Source organism: Saccostrea cucullata, unplaced genomic scaffold, assembly GCF_032062105.1.
Source record: "Saccostrea cucullata isolate Sc308-1 unplaced genomic scaffold, CSIRO_AGI_Scuc_v1 ctg319, whole genome shotgun sequence".
NCBI lineage: Eukaryota > Metazoa > Mollusca > Bivalvia > Ostreida > Ostreidae > Saccostrea > Saccostrea cuccullata.
Window position 1 is genome coordinate 1,072,143 of NW_026920610.1, and position 18,783 is coordinate 1,090,925.

Genomic DNA, 18,783 nt, shown 5'->3' on the forward strand with positions numbered 1-18,783 from the left:
TAGGAAAAACAGTGGTTAATATTTATATTGACAAAATTAATTGATATTCTTTTTTGAGAAAGCATTACTTATAAGTATGATTTAAGATCTGTTTTTCGGCGATGCACAAGAGATATAAGGTATCGAATTTCATTTGCACATTTAGTCTTTTCTTTTTCTAGTTTGAAAACCAGCCAAAACCAATTATAGAAGACGTTAGTTTGACACAGAACTGCAACATAAATACGACGTGACAATCCAAGTATTCCTTTGCCTTTCATTTATTCTTATGTTACTTTCGTTCAAACAAACGCTCGGCTGCCTCCGTAAACACCTATTGCGAAATGTCGGCGTTGACAGAGACAGCCGCCATTTTGGACCCGCTTCAGATTTTTGAATGTTAATATCTAGAGTTTAGACTTATCACCATTCAAACAAATTATATAGTAAGCATTATTAGAAGGGTTTCTATAAACAAGCCGAAAACAAATGAAAAATACTGAAAAACAAAAAAGTTAGAAAATACGATTTTTTTAAATTTGCATCTCGTAACGACCGGAAGTACTGACGACGCACGAAAAGGTGATTCTGCAAACCACAAAGTCATGATCTATCATCTCCAAGAAGTCTCCAGTTCATATCCTAAACCGTTTTCGATAAAAAGGGGCGACAAAATTGCATTTTAAAATCAGGAAATTGTCCATAACTTCGCACCAGAAGCGAATTTTCCAAATTTTGCATCAAAAGTAACAACTTCATATTATAACTCATATTTTGTGAAAGTTTCATGAAAAACCGCTGAATAGTTTTCGAGAAATCGCCTGCACAAAATTTTGTCAAAAAAAGAATAAGAATAATAAGAAACAATACAATCACTATAAGGTCTTCCGTGAAGACGGAAGACCTTAATAATAAGAAACAGAGTAAAAACAATATGTTCCCCAACTTCGTTTGGGGAACATAACAAGATGTGTTTGTGAAACACCTATGCCCCTGTATGGCAACATAGCAAAGGTTAAACTTTTCTTATATGCAAATTTAAATTATTGGGATTTCTTGATATCTCCAAGGTCAAAAGGTCAAGGTTATTGGTATCTAATGAAAGGTCTTGCTACAAAAAATACATATGTGAAATATGGAAACACTTGCCTCAACCCTTCAGAAGTTATGGTCAATGTTACCAATTTTGAAATGTAGGTCAAACTCCAAGGACAAAGGGACAGATTTGGTGGTACCCAAGGAAAGGTCTTGTCACAAGGATGAACTATGTAAAGTATGAATGCACTAACCCTAATCCTTTTAAACTTACAGTCAAGGTTTGCTTTTTAAAAGTGGGTCAAACTCCAAGGTCAAGGTCAAAGGGTCAAAGTTCTTGGTATTCTATGAAAGGTCTTCTCAAAATGATTACATATATGTAAGTATGAAAGCGCTCTTCCTTACCGTTCAAAAGTTATGGCCAAGGTTAAAGTTTTTTTCACAAGGATGGAAATCTCCAGGGTCAAGGTCAAAATTTCATAGTTGTTGGTATTCAATGAAAGTTCTTTCAACAAAAAATATATATGTGAAGTATAAATGTCCTGGTATTTACTGTTCAAAACTCAAAAGATTTTGATAAAGAATAAATTTGGATTTTTTGTGTATAAGTGAGTCAAACTTCAAGGTCAAGGTCAAATTTGGTGATACTCAAAGAAAGGTCTTGTCACAAGGAATACACGTGTGAAATATGAAAGTCATAGCTCCGCTAAATCAAAAGTAATGGGCAAGGTTAAAGTTTCTGCGGATAAACAGACAGAGAGACAGCTAGACAGACAGACGGACACGACAAAAACTATATACCCCCGAAACTTCATTTACGGGGGCATTAAAATATTAATTATATAGTAAATAGTGGTAAAATGTAAGTAAAGACCAAGTAATGTTATTACTTATATACACAAATTTAAGTAAATATAAATTACTAAGTAAAACTTTTTAGTGTGTAAGTAAAACAATTCTTTAAAATGCAAAAATCAAGTAAAACATTTGAATCTAGTAATTGACATATATTTCAGTAATTGATTTTAAAATTTAAGTAAATGCTTAGTAATTATCTATTACTTATCTTTGTTATTTCAAGTAAAAAATGACTACTAAGTAAAACTTTTTTAAGAGTGGATGTATTTTATATACTTATATATAATTTTGTTTGGTAACTGAATATCATACAGTTTCAAAGAACAGTATTATGAGCTCATAAACATGTATAAATGTTAATTATCAACACCCCGCCACCCAAAATTCATAAGTCTAGTTAAACTATACGGGGTATTCTTTGTAAAGTAGGTCATAGTTCAAGATATGAGTTGTAACCATGGTATTTTTCATAAATGTTTTAAGACAATCAGTGCACATGCTAAATAGCATAGAAATAAACCTTAAATATCAAAATATTTTGTTTATTGGCACTTAAAACTTTTTAGTAAAGTAGGTCAAAGGAGAAGGTCAAGGGTCACGAGGTCGGTATCCATGGTAATTTACAAATGCCTTAGTGCCTAGCAATAAATGAGCAAAATATCAAGTCCATATCTTTTACAGTTGTTTAGATACTAGGACAAACAGATGCCGGATAAGGTGATCCCTTAGTGCCGCACTGCTCCGCAAGTGACACAAAGAAAAACTAAATAGAATGTTTTATTCTATCGTTAAATCGATGAATATATCCTGCAAAGAGAAAAACGGGAGATAAGTCTATATGAGTGCATACTTTTTCCGAATCGCATGTCAACATGGTAAATATGAAGCGAGAAAAAGAGTTGAAATAATGAGTTCATTTTCGTCTTTATGTGGATTACTTTTTAGGTTAAAGGCTTGCACAACCTTGTAAATGTTTGTTCTAATTAATTTGGTATGTATTTTAATGTAAATCCTTTTATATTCTTGAAAATCGTTTCGGAGGGCTAGGGAATCTCATTCTGCAATTTTTTTGCCACATTACGACAAAGACATTATCGGCCGCAGCAGCGGTCGATCTATTTGTGGTTGTGTTAGAAAGTGCACACGGGGAAATGAGACATTATTTTTCATAAGTTAAGTAAAATAATTCTTAAATGCTATCATGTATAAAATCACGAGTAAAATATTTTTAAAACTTGCTTATAAATTAAGTATTAATTGTCGTTATGACGTTTCAATTTCATTTCTCATCATATAATTGAGAATTTATGGTTATAAAAAAGAGTACCCCCCAGCCTGGGAGTGTGTAAGAAGGATATGGAGGTAACGAACAGTATTCAATATCAAAGTCCATTAAATAATACAAAATAGGAGCAGAGCAAACACGGACCTCCGAAATATCAGAGGTGTGATCAGGTGCCACGGAGGAGTGAGCATCCTCTGCTTACCGGTCACACAAGTAGTGTTTATAAATAATGGACTTACATTTAGTTTGAAAATGTCAGTCAGCATTCGTCTCAATGATAAATTGTATTTGCTGACAAGGTCATGGTATTTGACCATAGAACTTACGAAATGATGATTTTAAACGAGCCTGTTGATATTCTTGTTTCATCAACTTGCTTGCCAATAATGTACCTCGTTAGCTCTAATGGTCAGAGATCAGAAGAGCTTATGCGATAGTAATGCGTCCGGCGTCCGTCCGTCCGTCCGTCCGTCTGTCTGTCTGTCCGTCTGTCTGTAAACAATTTTTCAAAATGCTACCCCTCCTACAGTTTTGGTCTGATTTCAATATAACTTGGCACACAAGTAGACTACACTAAGACACATAATTCTATATATCGGTTTTTGATTTGGATGAACTGTGTTGCCGTGGTTACTAAAAATAGAAATATCTGTGAAATTCTTTCAAAATGCTACTCCTCCTACAGTTTTGGTCTGATTTCAATATAACTTGGCACACAAGTAGACTACACTTAGATACATAAATCTGTATATCGGTTTTTGATTTCGATGAACGGTGTTGCCGTGGTTACTAAAAATAGAAATTTCTGTAAAATTCTTTCAAAATGCTACTCCTCCTACAGTTTTGGTCTGATTTCAGTATAACTTGGCACACAAGTAGGATACACTAAGATACATAATTCTGTGTATTGGTTTTTGATTTCGATGAACGGTGTTGCCGTGGTTACTAAAAATAGAAATTTCTGTGAAATTCTTTCAAAATGCTATTCCTCCTACAGTTTTGGTCTGATTTCAGTATAACTTGGCACACAAGTAGAATACACTAAGATACATAAATCTCTATATCGGTTTTTGATTTCGATGAACGGTGTTGCCATGGTTACTAAAAATAGAAATTTCTGTGAAATTCTTTCAAAATGCTACTCCTCCTACAGTTTTGGTCTGATTTCAGTATAACTTGGCACACAAGTAGAATACACTAAGATACATAATTCTGTTTATTGGTTTTTGATTTCGATGAACGGTGTTGCCGTGGCTACTAAAAATAGAAATATCTGTAAAATTGTTTCAAAATGCTATTCCTCCTACAGTTTTGGTCTGATTTCAGTATAACTTGGCACACAAGTAGAATACACTAAGATACATAATTCTGTGTATCGAATTTTAATTTTAATTTTGATGAACGGTGTTGCTATGGTTACTAAAAATAGAAATGACTGTAGAATTGTTTCAAAATGCTACTCCTCCTACAGTTTTGGTCTGATTTCAATATAACTTGGCACACAAGTAGACTACACTAAGAACATAAAGAGACTTTATCAACGATCATTATTCTATTTATTGCTGTTGTAAAATTTCAAATCCCAGCTGCTTAAGTACTTTTCTTTTCCTTTGCTATAAGTTCAAACCAGTAGAGCTTCAGTCTCGACAGAGACTTCTGGTTTTAGAAATTGTTCATACGTAGAGCATGCTCTTGCGTATCGAATCAACTGAGATATATACACTCCGTACGCAGGTGGTGAAGGTATATTGCTGCATAAATAAGGGAAGTTGACGATAGAAAAGATAAAGTCATCACGTTTATCATATAGTTTGGTTGTTAGATTACCATTAACGTCTTTTTCTAGGAAAATATTCAAGTATGAAACAAATTTGTCAGACTCTGTGGTATCTTTTATATCAAGCTCACCAGGATATATCGTATGGACGTAGGAATGGAAATGACCATTGTTAATTGACAATGCGTCGTCGATATATCTAAATGTCGAGTTGAAGGTCACAGCAAGTGTAAGACATGAATGGAAATCGTCCTGATTTTACGGATTATAATATCGTGGTATAAGTGCATGATGAATAAAAATTGAAAAGTTGTTCAAATGGAAACAATTGTTTTAAATGACATTACATGTATTATCCAAATGCTGCAAATTGCACCGCACCTTGAAGCATATTATATAGCCTACTCTGCAAAAACGATGATCATTATCACGTGACATATATCCAGTGTAGTAGCACGTTGTACATTTTGAATGGCCTACATTTAATCAGTAATTGTCGTTGTGAGGCATATTGATGACAATACAAGAAAAAATGAAAGGAGTTCCCGTTTTGATATCCACAATTTGTACATATTGGTGATTCGTTTAGGTGATCTTTAAAAAGATCAGCATTAAGGTTACTACATTTATTCCTCAGCTGGCAGTGTATTATGTTTTCAATTCTATTTCCATAATTGTAAAGTTTATATTTGTTTTTCTGGATAGGAGTGGTAGAGTTTATTTTATTTTTAAAAGTTTGTACTGTAGGGGAGTTCTTCCAATCATCAGATAAATTTTTCCACAAGGATATTGTGGATGGTACAAAGCTATTGTAGTATGACACTGTTCTAATGATTGGGATTCGATATGAAGTAGGGTTGCGCAAATTATAATTATGCTGGATTGGCATACATCCTTCAAGCATATTATTCATATAATCAGGGGTAAGATTATTAAGTATTTTATACATCAATGTGAGCTTATGATTTTCCCTTCTTGAACTTATAATGTGTCCCATCCCAACTCTTTATATAAGTTACTTTTTGATGTATTACACCTAATGCCTGTAATTATTCTTGCAGCTTCCACCTGCACACTCTCCAATAATTTAGATTGTTCTTCAGTGCAGTTATCCCATACCACATCCCCATATTCTACTACTGGTCGAACAAATGATAGGTATATTTTGATTAAGGAGTCTCTCTTTAATTTATATTTTAGTGTGCGCAGTATGTTTAATCTTAGGCAAGCTTTTTCATAAATTGTTGCGATATGTTCTGACCAACCCCCATTAGACTGAAGTGTCAGTCCGAGGTGACAATGACTTTGATTCTGGGAAATTATGTTCATTGTGTTTCCAAATGTAATATTTGGATGTACTCGTTGAGCTCTAGTAAAATTGACATTAATAGTCTTATTAGGGTTAAATTCAACTAGCCATTGATGGGACCACTGCCTTATTTTTTCAAGATCTGCAGTCAGAGATATTGTTGGGTTAACTATGTCAGTATCCACAATAACAAACAAAGATGTGTCATCTGCAAACAGTCGTATTTGATTTTGTATGTTTTCAGTAATATCATTAATATAAATAAGAAAAAGAAATGGTCCTAGAACTGAGCCTTGTGGAACTCCAGCATTGACACTTTTCAATCCTGAGGAGTATCCCTCTAACACTACCTTCTGAACTCTATCACAAAGATAATTCTCAATCCAACCTAAGATTTCACCTTCTTTTCTTTGTCCCCCACTGTCGCGAAAGTGCGGGGACATTAAATCTCATTCGTCCGTCAGTCTGTGCATCACAAAATCTTTAACCTTGCCCATAACTTTTGATTTAGTAGAGCTATGGCTTTCAAACTTCACATGTGTATTTCTTGTGACAAGACCTTTCTTTGGGTACCACCAATTTGACCTTTTGACCTTGACCTTCGAGTTTTGATCCACTTATACACAAAAATTCCAAACTTTTAATTTGACCATTAATTTTGAACGGTAGATACTAGGACTTTCATATTTCATATATTTTTTTGACAAGACCTTTCATTGAAGACCAACAACTTTGACCTTTTGACCTTGGAGATTTCTGTATTTAGAAAAATAACTTAAACCTTGGCCATAACCTTCGAACTGTAAGGGCTAGGGCTTTCATACTTTACATATTTAATCCTTGTGATATGACCTTCCATTTGATATCAAGAACTTTGTCCCTTTGACCTTGACCTTGGAGTTTGATCTATTTTTTAAAAACTTGAACTTTGGCCATAACTTTTGAATGGTTAGGGCTAGGGATTTCATACTACACATATGTAATCCTTGTGACATTAAACCTTTCTTACGAAACCAAAAACTTTGGCCCTTTGACATTGGAGTTTGACCTACCTTTCAAAAACTTATCCTTGACCATAACTTTTGAACAGGTGATGCTAGGGCTTTCATATTTCACAATAGTATTTCTTGTGAGAAGGTTTTACTTTAAGTACCAATTTATTTAATTTGCATTTAAGAAAAGAACCATTTTCGCTATGTTGCCGTAGGGGGGGGGGGGGGGTCAGTGTTTCACAAACACATCTTGTTTAACCATGTAAAATGAGTTGTGACCAAAGCATGATTTTATGTCTAATGACATTCATAGACGTCTTTCTTTGTAATATATTTGTAATCTCTTTGTAATAATGTCAGTATTTTTTTTAAAATTATGAATAATTTTTTGATTATAGAAATAACAGTAACATGTCAATATATTTATTGCTTATTATTCAGTGTAAATGCCAATCCTTAAACTGCATGAAAATGAATGAAGATGATTATTTTAATCTAAAAATTTCAAAATGAGGGGTCTGCTAACTACAAATCAACGTAACCTTCACTTTTAGTCCCAGCTGATAGTCCTGTAAAAGCTATTCTTGGAAAAATGTGTATGATACGGTAAAGTAGAGGTGATTAAAATCCTATCACTGGGTCCATTGTCTTCTTGTTGGATCGAACTCTTTCAGAAATGATACCTCGAAAACAACGAAAATTAAACCCCCACGAAAATAAGTGATTTTACAGTATATATTTAGATTTAATTCCTAAAGTAACATATTTGTAATATTCAGTTGTGTTTCGTTTACTGAATAAATGAAAAGCGCAGACTTTGCTGAAATGTTTAAAAGGCAGAGGATTAATGTTATAAGCAATAATCATTTTGACTTGAAATCATTTAAATGAGGAAATTATTTCAAATCTTTTCCAAATAAGATAACCAAGGAAAAAAAACAAAATAATATTTTAATTAAGTGGTTTTTTTAAATTAAAATATCAAAATAAATGGTGAATATTTGTATAAAAGAGCTATAATGTAACAACAAAATAATAAAATCTTACTTATGAATGTATACATTGAATATTTAAAATAAATGCTTGTAAATATAAGTTAACGAGGCAGGACTATTGTATATACCTGAAATTGATACCCTTACCACAAACGAACATAGACATAATTAACAGAACATTAGACTTATTGAAATAACACAAGGAAAAGGAGATATATGAATATGATTAAGGTAGTGTATGATAATTTTGAGCTAGAGGAAATTCTGCATCTCAGAGTATCGTATCTGAAAATGAAAACAAATGTTATATTATATAAATAGTACTGAAAAAGAAAATATGTGAAGCATATTACACTGGAATAAAAAAAGATTAAATTTCCAAGTTAATTGTCTTTTATACATTAAATTAATTGATAGAGAGAGTAATGTGCATGAGTTTGACTAGATTATACAGAAACAAAATACTAGTGGCATTTGTACGTAATTATAAATATTTAATCTGAGCGTAGAACAAAATATATTTCAAGTTACACGCATTCAATACAAAATGGTGTAGCTGAGGGAAAGACGACACAAACCTGCTAAAAAGACCCCGTCTTTTTTTCTCATATTCAAGCTCAAGAAGCGAGCCTGCTATCCAACGTTTTCCGTCTTTGAATGGGTACTCAAATCCCTGCCTACAGTCACATGCGTATGCCGTGCGAGAAAATCGGAAACCCTCAATCGGACGACACTGGTAGGTGGAAAAAAATACATAAGAATATGGGACCGTGTTGAAGTTCATCTAGCGAACGTAGTTTAATTAATTTTCTTTCCAAAACATAAGCCTTTATGTTTCTTCACAAAAAAGCCAACATAAAGCACTGTTATTGCAAAACTTAATGATGCGTGTTGAATAACATAAAAGATATAAGTAGCAATACTTTTAAAAATGTCTTCTAAATGGTATTGAACAACTTACAGTTGTGGACTGTGTATGACATCGCGCCGTGTTCTTGAATGCGTTTTGGACATGGAAAGGTTGTGGACAGGGATTTATTTCTAACAGATCCAAGGGAACATCGACGGTTACCACCCCTCTATAGTTAGATTGTATACAAAATGAAATCAAAATTATGGATTTTTCCGAATATTCTATAAACACTTGCAATGCTTATATTTTGTGTATATCTGATTCGACGTTAAAATTTCTATACAAGCCGTCTTTTAACAATTTTACATTCAAAGATCTTCTTTTCTTACTTACGCAAACTGAATAGCGCTTGAAAGTTTTTTCCTTCGAAAAAAAGGTACCACATAAGTCATGACCCAGGCATCAATTCTGCCATCACATTTAAACTTCGGAGGCATCCAGAGTCCCTGCTCTAACGTAGGCGCTTTGTAGCCTAGAGGGGAGTGTTCGTGAGGAAGGCTGCTTGTGCCTTGAGTATCAGAACGCATCTCGGAGCGGATGTGAAAGATTTGTAAATGTTCTGTATTGGTATTCCATCTGAATTTCATTTCACTGTACCATGCTTCTGAAGTATAGTGCTTATCTAGTCCTGCGGTGTCAATAACGTAGAATTCCCCATCTTTTTTGTATGCAAGCGGACCGAAATACTCACGCACTGATTCGCTAGGACTGTGATAAACGTAACGTTCAAAAAATATTCCACTGGATAATATCTTATAATCGGACATCACATTGGCCAAAACTTCTCCAAATAATTTTTCATAGTGTAAACGGGCTCCTCCCTTGATGCGACCGAAGGTTTCGAAGTCCTCCGTGTGTTGTGTATAGACGGACAGGAAGTGAGCCAATCGGAGAGCCATGCTGGCCTGGTATTTAAACTGTTCGTCCACACCATACCCGACATCACCGGGGAGGAGTAAATTTGAGGGTGGCATGGTCTTACAATTGACCCCCGTCACACTGGTTTTGTGTCGGTAAATATCCATCACCCTATCGTAGGAAAATGGATCAAAAAGAGGTCTATCGTAATTCGACCTCTTCTGTCGCCTGCTGCTTTTCTCAAAATTTAGTGAATCTGGGATTTTATTGGATTTTGCTGATCGTTTTGGAATGGAACCTATGTTCAACTCTTCTTCGGAAAACTCAATAGATACACTTTCTAGATTGTCCACAATCGGAGGAACATTCAAATCTGTAATTAAGATATAATTATTTATTTATTTATAACCATTATCTATTTATGATTTAAACTACAGTTAACGCATCTAACGAAGCACGAGAGATGGCTAATTTTGCTTCCTTATTAAGTTTGCAATATGTTTTAAACCATGGGAATGATACCTTCGCTAGCCAAAGGCTTATAATCCACTCAATTCCTCTTCAACGTACCTTTCGAATTTGAAACTTTTAGCTAGCGAAGATGTGGGAATGAAAACCATTAACTGCTGGCGTGATTTCTTTGGAAGCGAGTTTGCTATTAGCGTGTTTTACTGTTTTCTACATATATTAATTTATTTACATTTATTTCTTAAACATAAAAATGACGTTTAAATTATGAGTTTTTCGGTAGTGATTACTTACGATCAGTAGGAGTACAGTTGAAGCTCTCCTGATACTCCGTCCATGTAGACTCCTCTATGTCAGAACCCAGGTAGGGGTGTTTTAATTCGTTAGGGTACCTGTACCCCTCAGTACATTTACACGTATATCCACCGCGATGAAAGCCGAAACCACTTAGGTGTTTGCACTAAAACGTTATAAATAAAGTTTTATATAATGCAATTACATGTTTTAGAAACCTTTGTGGATAAATGATTTCCGAGTAATTATCTCAGTCTATTGTCTCACATTTTTATAGATACTTGAGCCCAAAAATAAATTACAAGATAATTCTTTGTACAGAATAGAAGATATCAGATATTCTCACTTTGGTTTGTTTTAATTTAATTGCTTACTTACTTTTCTAAGAATTATATCACATTAATTCTCTCTTATAAGGCCAATTTTCAATATATTGACCAATTTGAAATATTCTCCCTGATTATAATTAGTTCTAAATAAATTTCAAATTAATTCAAATTTAATTTCTTACTACAGGAAGACTCTACACAGAGGCACCAATGCTGGTCAAAGAAAAGACTAACTCATATTTATCAGTGTTTACCTGTAGTTTATATAGATTGCATTTAGTTAGCCACACTGTATGGGAGAAGATGACCTTTTCACAACTGAATGTTTTAAAGTTTATAAATGTTTAACCTCAACGTCCAATTTCTATCAAAATCCAAAAAGTAAATGTTATTTTTCCTCTTCTTATTTATCAGATGTTATCTCACCCGTATAAATATATAATATTTAAGTATAAATATATACATATTTGTGTGTGCGTATATATTCATTTTCCAAATTTAAATTGAAAAGACGGTGTCAACTCCAATAATTAAAATAATAAATAATGTTAAGCTTATCAATCCCTCGGATAAGATAGAATTTGACTTTGAAAGAATAACAAAATCAATCCATTGACAATTTTATCTTTATGATTTTCTTGCATAATGACGATGATAAACTTCAGCTTCGATTTTTTAAAGGTGCAAATGAGAGAATGTAAAAGATAATTTGTGTGGTTTCCACTTGTGGTTTGTATGAATAAATAGGACTTCTTCATCACATAATCTACATTAATTTTAAATAGCTTATGCACAAAAAATGTTCTTGCATGTCGAATACTGAAGTGTATTAAGTAGATAATTTACATTTTAAATCAACATGATACACACATCAAAGCAATATATATATATACGAAAATAAAAACAATGCAGCCCTTATTTGCTTTCACCCTTCATCAAAATATTTACTTTCCTTGTTTTGTTCTTTAAAATGATTTTATACGTATATGTATTTTACCATTCCATTCCTTTCTAGTAATCAAAAGATAATTTTGAGGACAAGAATTAGAAATGAAAAAAAGGTGAAGATATAAAACATAATAAGATTATTTATGCTTCATAAGTAAGTACTATGTATATTTGGGAATCATAATTATTTCTAGAGTGAATTAAAGAGAATGATAACCTTTGAGTGTTCCTTGCACCTGTGAGTCCCTGCCAGATAACTTGGTCCCGGGTTTCCATCACTTACGTCACATGCGTTAAAATCAACATGCTCAAAATATGTATCCATCACGACAACACCAATGAATCTTGATAAAGAAAAAATGAACGTTAAGATTTTGTATTGGTTTGAGCACTTTTAATAAAGATGCTGAATAAATAGAAAGTGAAAATAGTTTGCTTAATTCCCAAATGTTTAATTATCATGGTATTTTGTTATAAACAGAGGAATACTAAGTAGATTGTATTTGGGTTGATGATTACCTTGGCCGTCTGAGGTGGGTCCAATTACTGTACCTCGGCATGAAGTCTGCTATCGGAGAAACTGCAGATACTACCCATTTGTTTGATTTCCCGCAGTCAAAGTAAGGTCTTGTAAAACGTACAGGTAGTCTGTCTATAGGATCATTCGTCCCAGGGTTATTTGGACCAAAGAAATTGAAACCTTCATAGGTATTTTGTGTAAAGAAACCCGTGACATTGGAAAACTTAAGGTTTACACTCCACGTGTATTTTCGAGTAGAATCATAGATTGGCTTTGTGTCTGGCAGCCAGAAATGATACCATGGATTTGATCGGTATTCGTCTCTAGTATAGTTTCTATTTATACCACTTCCAGCATCTAAGATAAAGACGGAAGTGAGAGTTGGCTCCCTGAGAAAATTGCTTGTGTCAAAAGTATCATCCCATCGCCATGCTTTTGGTGCAAACAATGGAAGTGTGTGATTGAAATCGTGGTTTGTCACCCAGTTTGGGTAATAGCAATCCTGATCAAAATACAGAGCACTGCCATTAAGAACAGGGTTAGCATTGAGGTCCGCAGACACAGAAAAGTGCATGTAGTGTATATCAGGCATAAATTGGAAGGCCTCAGACTTGTTTAGTCTTTGAAATATGTAGCTGTAGTAAAAAGCACGATTTAACGCCATGTTGTGCAGATGGATGAGGTTTGTCCGATTTTTATAGAAAACTTTGCTTTGTAGTTCGTTATATTGCGGTATTTGTGTTAAAACGTTCTCTGGCATTGTCAAATCGTTGAAAGGATGCGACCTACAGTTTTCACCTGTTACAGATCGAAACTGGTATTCTAGCTCATCATATGCGTCCCATTTCATCCATCCTAGCTCATTAGCAAAAACTACAGCCGAAACTAGGATAGAAACTGTCAATGACTGGGCACTCATTTCACTGAATAGTAGATACGGAATAGCTGAAAGTAAGGTTTCGAAGACTGATTGAAGAGAGTAAATATATATCTACCAAACTACAGAAATATCTTAATAGGTAATAAATTGCATTACTTTTCTCTGTTCTGTTAAAAGATATATTGTATTTGTAAAAGATATTATACAATTATTGCTGTGTTTTGAGGTCAATACAATGATTTAGCCATCTGAGGAGTACAATATTCACCGAGCCCGGAGGGCGAGAAATTGTATCGAAGATGGCTTCATTGTATTGACCGAAAAAACAGCAATAATTGTTTTATTATATGATTCACTAATAAAATGATAAAACCCATTACTTGTTTGCATTTGATTAAGTCCTATCCAAATACAATTAAGAGAGAAGCAGAATTAAAATGTTAATAAACCTTACAGGTCGTATTTATTTTTTTGTTAAGTTTTTTTTTAAAATCAATTTTAGTTGCCATGAAAAAAAATTATGTCAGTCTTTTTTCTAGTATAGAGTTTTAAAGGAAGGAGTATTATCAGGGAAAACTGACTGCCAAAAAGTAAAAATTGTTTTTCAGTAAAAGTGTTGGAGGAGTGTCCATGCATCCCCTCTTATCACCCTCACCCGAAAATATATATTCGCTTAACTTATCTTCACATGAAAAAAGTTATAGTAGTTTAAATAGCTTTCCAAATTCAATTTGTATCAATTTGGAATATCCCGATCTATTTTTAGATCAATGTAGAGGAAATAAATCCTTGTATTGACCTGGAACGTCACGTGCAGGTCAATACAACGTAGTATTTTTCTAACATAGTTGGATCTCAGCCAATCAGAGAGATGAAAACTATTCAATCATATAATAAATTGATATATTGGGGTCATTGTATAGACAATATCACTTGCATTTAGTATTGAGGTAAACGAAACCGTTGATATGCTATTTTTCATTGACTTCTTTGTCAATAGCATGCCTTGTTTATATAAACAAAATTGTTCGCATGTAGAACACGCTCTGAATATTACGTATCGAATCAACAGGAGGCATAAACTCAACACGAAGATGTTAAATAAATAAGGGAAGCTGACGATAGAAAAGTAGAAATTATCACGATTTTATACACTTTTGTTTTAGATTACCATTATTCGGCGTTAACGCATTTTTCGTGTGAAATATCCAATCTAGAAACAGATTTGTCAGATTCTATGGTATATTTTATTTCAAGTTATCTAGAGTCCATGAATATTAAGTCGGTTTGTTAATGAAAGTAACTACATGTATTTTTATTTATTCAGTATATCTAAATATCGAATAAAACAAGTCTCTGCATCTTCTCATGTTTCTGAAAACATTTTGCTATAATACAAAAACTGGTCTCTTAATAACAGGAAGTAATTTGTCCCCAGGGGAATTCTGACATTTGTTTAAAGACCTGGACCCGGGATCAGGAAACAGCCTAAGTCAATATTACTCTGTTGTACTTAAATGTAAAAAGAAATATTGAATTGTCCACATTTCTTATATATTACTTCGAATTCGCTAAAATGGGGATAAATCAAGTAAAGAGATTAATTCAACAATTAATAAATTATTTACAGGAGGTAGAATTTTTTACTTAAGCTTTCGTCCTCTTTTCATGATCTGGAGGTCTGATACCCCAAAAGTGCATATACTATTTCTATTCGAGCAAGATTTAATAGACATTTTTAAATTCCGGAGTCTACAACCAGAATTTTAAACATATAAATTTTGCAAAATGACCAATGACAAGATGAGTAAATTTATGAGTTAGAAATTTATCGAAAAAGCATCTGTCTATGATGTCAAAAAGCCTAGATTTTATCTATAATGGGGAATGGTTGTATAATGTGTTGAAAAGTCATACCTTTTAATGTTCTTGATTAAGGTAAAGAACTTTATTCGGTAATAACCAATATTTGCCCCTTAAATCCAACTTTGACGGAGAAATATTGAATTATGTTCTTAAACAGGGGGATATATGCTGACTTCAAAGCACTGGATATTTTCATAAGCAATGACGTAATATGTTTGAAATGACGTCACGAAAATGACGTACATTTAAAATTTCCATGATTTCTACAGAAAAATGTATATATTACGTCGATGTTTTAAGTAAAAATCACCGAGCGCAGGTATGATCTGGCTCAATATTTTGATATAATGTGTAGAATGATAATATCAATGAAATATGTAAATATTGTTCCTGAACAAGCCTGCACTCTATAATTTTTAAAGCTAAAGTTGTTGAAATTTTGTCCATTTTGTCCTCTTTCTAAAAAATGATATAAAATCGGACTAGTTTGTGACGTCATAAAAACAAAATTTGTCAGTTAACTACTTTGAAACTATAATATGTTATGTTAATTTATTATTTCTTATACAATTTATAGAATTCAGCACATTTCAAGAATTTTTCAAAATTAGACTTTTGTGGGGGCAAAGATATGCAGTATACCGAATATAGTTCTTTTATAGTTTGCAGACAGAACTTTGATTTCCGTCAAGGTATCGGTTTTGCAGTCGGACGATACATGTATGTGAATGTGTTTCCTAAGATGTAAGAGACAATTGCATTTTTCAATCAATATGACAAGCCACTTGCCACTCGGGCGATGTAAGAGACAATCCGTGATGCATTTTTCAATCAAAATGACAAGCCACTTGCCACTCGGGGCGAGTGAAAGTCTCGGATGAGACCTTAAAAACCGAGGCCCCGTGTCAGCGGAGCGTCTTCATAAGGACAATTGGATATTTTGAAGCATGTTGCGCAGTGCAACTAGGGTCAATTAAATAATCTAGCTTGAAGCAGACGTTAGACCATTATTTTCACACTGTTTATCAACGACTTTTTTTTCGTTGGCCCGACCATGACAAGAAGTACACGATGGATGTGACCAGTAAAAAGGGAATTCTTACTCCATCATGGCACCTGATCCCACCTATGATGTTTAAGAGGTCTTTGTTTTCCCTACCCCAAATTTTTATTGTTTCAATTAACTTTGGAGCTAGATTACTGTTCGTTTTTCTTCATATTTCATTTAATTAGATACACCTTGTTGGAAAATGATTGCGTTACTTTTAAAGTGAATACAAAATCCAATACTAGCTTGTTGACTATAAAATGGTATCGATCATATGGAATTCACATTTCATCGAAATAGTAAATGCAGAAATGCTATTTTCAAGCATTCAATTTAATTTTGTTTTCATTATTTTTAATTTTTAATTCCACAATTATATTTTTTTTAAGGAATGAATGTAATAGCTACCGCGAAGCGGTTTATAAAAAAGCGTAAACTGTTCCAACCCAGTTTATACCGTATAGAATGGGGTAGCTATTCAATTCATTGCTTATAATTTAATTTTCATTCATTCGATGTAAGAAAAAAAAGGTGATTGTTCTAACAAAATGACTTCAATTTGTACAAATTCGAATGTAACGTCAGGCGGGTTGATACGTTTTTGACGTAAGTCATTGTGACGTAGGCAACCCATTTTATACAATATAAAGTAAATTTTTTATCCAATCAAATACAGGGTTACAACCAGAATTAAATTATTCGGTGATAATGAATTTAAGACTTACATTAAATTTAAAATATTTGTGAACATGTTTAAGCAACGAGCAACATAATAAATGTTTTCTGAATAAAAAAGAATAACTATTTTTTCGTCGTTTATTGCATTAGATTAAGGAAATTCAGGCATTAAAGCAATACTTTTGTTCAAACAAAATATATTTAGTTACATTTTAAATGCACTTTAAAAAAGCAATAGTTATGTTACCTTAATATTGATGCAACAAATATGGCATTTGATCTCTAGAAAGGGAAAATTTGTTCCACATGCCAGAAATTCGTTTCTCCAATCGCCAGGAACAAGAATAAGAAATAATATGATAGAGGGTATCAGCATCTAGATACTGTAGTGACGTACATAGTTTTAAAAAAAACTGCATACATTAACATTTAAAATAATGAGCAATAAATCACATTGTAAAAGAAGTAGATGTATTTGTCCTAAACATGTAAAGACGTAAATAAACATCCCATGATTTTTGTAAACTTCACATTAACTTAATTATAGCGTCATCTTACTTTTTTTTTACTATTACAGGATTGATGTGGACAGTATGTGAAAGCTGTAATATTTTAAGAAACCAAGCATCCGAAAATATACAAAAAATAAAAAAAATCAAACAATCGTACAAAACGAAAAGAAATGCACAAACATTTTGCATGGCACATTGTTAAATTTGTAAACAATATTTTTGAACAATATTTTTTTCAAAAATATGTTCTACGAATGAGACATGAGACTGTATAAACCCAGGTCCCGTGTCGCAGAAGGTGCTGGCGCTAAAAAGATCCTTCCATGCCGAATGGCTTTGCAGCTATACACCGGCAAGTGGTGACATTTCCATATGAGTGTAAAATTCTCAAGGGGTGCGTTAAAAAATATACAGTCAATCAATCAAACCTAACACTGAAACAAGCGTCCAGTACTACATGTAGTGGTGAAAGTCACAGCTCTCTTTAACAATACCTTGAAAATATAGATAGGCAGTGATGCGACAGGCGTTGGCATGATAAAAAATCTCACTGCTAAATGGTGCTGAGTGCTGATCATACACCCGGAGAAGATGGGAGAACAATGCCTACAAAATGCCTTTTGTGCGACAATAATCAACACCCCATAACAAACTTTTTTCATATGAGTGGATTTTCATTTCATTTTTTGAAAGAGGATTCTCAAAGTATGCATATTAAAATTTGTTTTTTTTTTGGTAAGCAAGACATGGAGTAAAGTCCTGCTACTGTATACAGGGTTACTTTTGGTCTATCTTATTTTCACCCTTTTACACCTGCAACTGATTTTGCCCGTTTTGATCTCGCGTACAGACAGTTTTATTTCAGAAATAATGTTGTTTTATTTGAATTCGTCCCGTTGTAAATATTTACATTTCCAATAAATTTCCCCTATGATTCTTTACAAAATAAAATGCAGTATATTTTCTCATGAACTACATTAGGTATGTATCACGAATAAGCATGAATATCTCCATTTTTACGTCATAATACCGCTCTTGACGTCAAAAAGTCAAAAAATACAGTGCACCCTGTTTTGTTTTAAAAATGACAGTTGAACGGCGTAAATTTATGGCAAGTCATCAGAAAAATAATGTGAATATAAGAAATGAATTTAATTTTTTGAAGTTTCATGAGGTATATGAACTACAACGCTTCACGCCGGCATATTTATCATGAAGGGCTAACGCGCTTCATGAAAT

The 18,783-nt window shown here is 33.2% G+C and overlaps 1 protein-coding gene across 2 annotated transcripts; it reads right to left on the reverse strand.

The window, feature by feature from the left end:
- Positions 1-8,077: 8,077 nt before the first annotated feature.
- On the reverse strand, positions 8,078-17,350 carry LOC134253753 (uncharacterized). 2 transcript variants are annotated; one of them, XM_062736346.1, is made up of 8 exons: positions 17,280-17,350; positions 12,560-13,483; positions 12,258-12,384; positions 10,764-10,929; positions 9,477-10,374; positions 9,192-9,309; positions 8,809-8,963; positions 8,078-8,515 (listed from the first exon to the last, which is right to left on the reverse strand). In XM_062736346.1, exons 2-8 carry the CDS (start codon positions 13,477-13,479, stop codon positions 8,416-8,418), a joined length of 2,484 nt encoding a protein of 827 aa, XP_062592330.1. In that variant the 5' UTR covers positions 13,480-13,483; positions 17,280-17,350; the 3' UTR covers positions 8,078-8,415. The 2 variants fall into 2 exon arrangements, with proteins under 2 accessions (XP_062592330.1, XP_062592321.1); XM_062736337.1 differs by having other exon boundaries at positions 12,560-13,505.
- Positions 17,351-18,783: the final 1,433 nt, after the last annotated feature.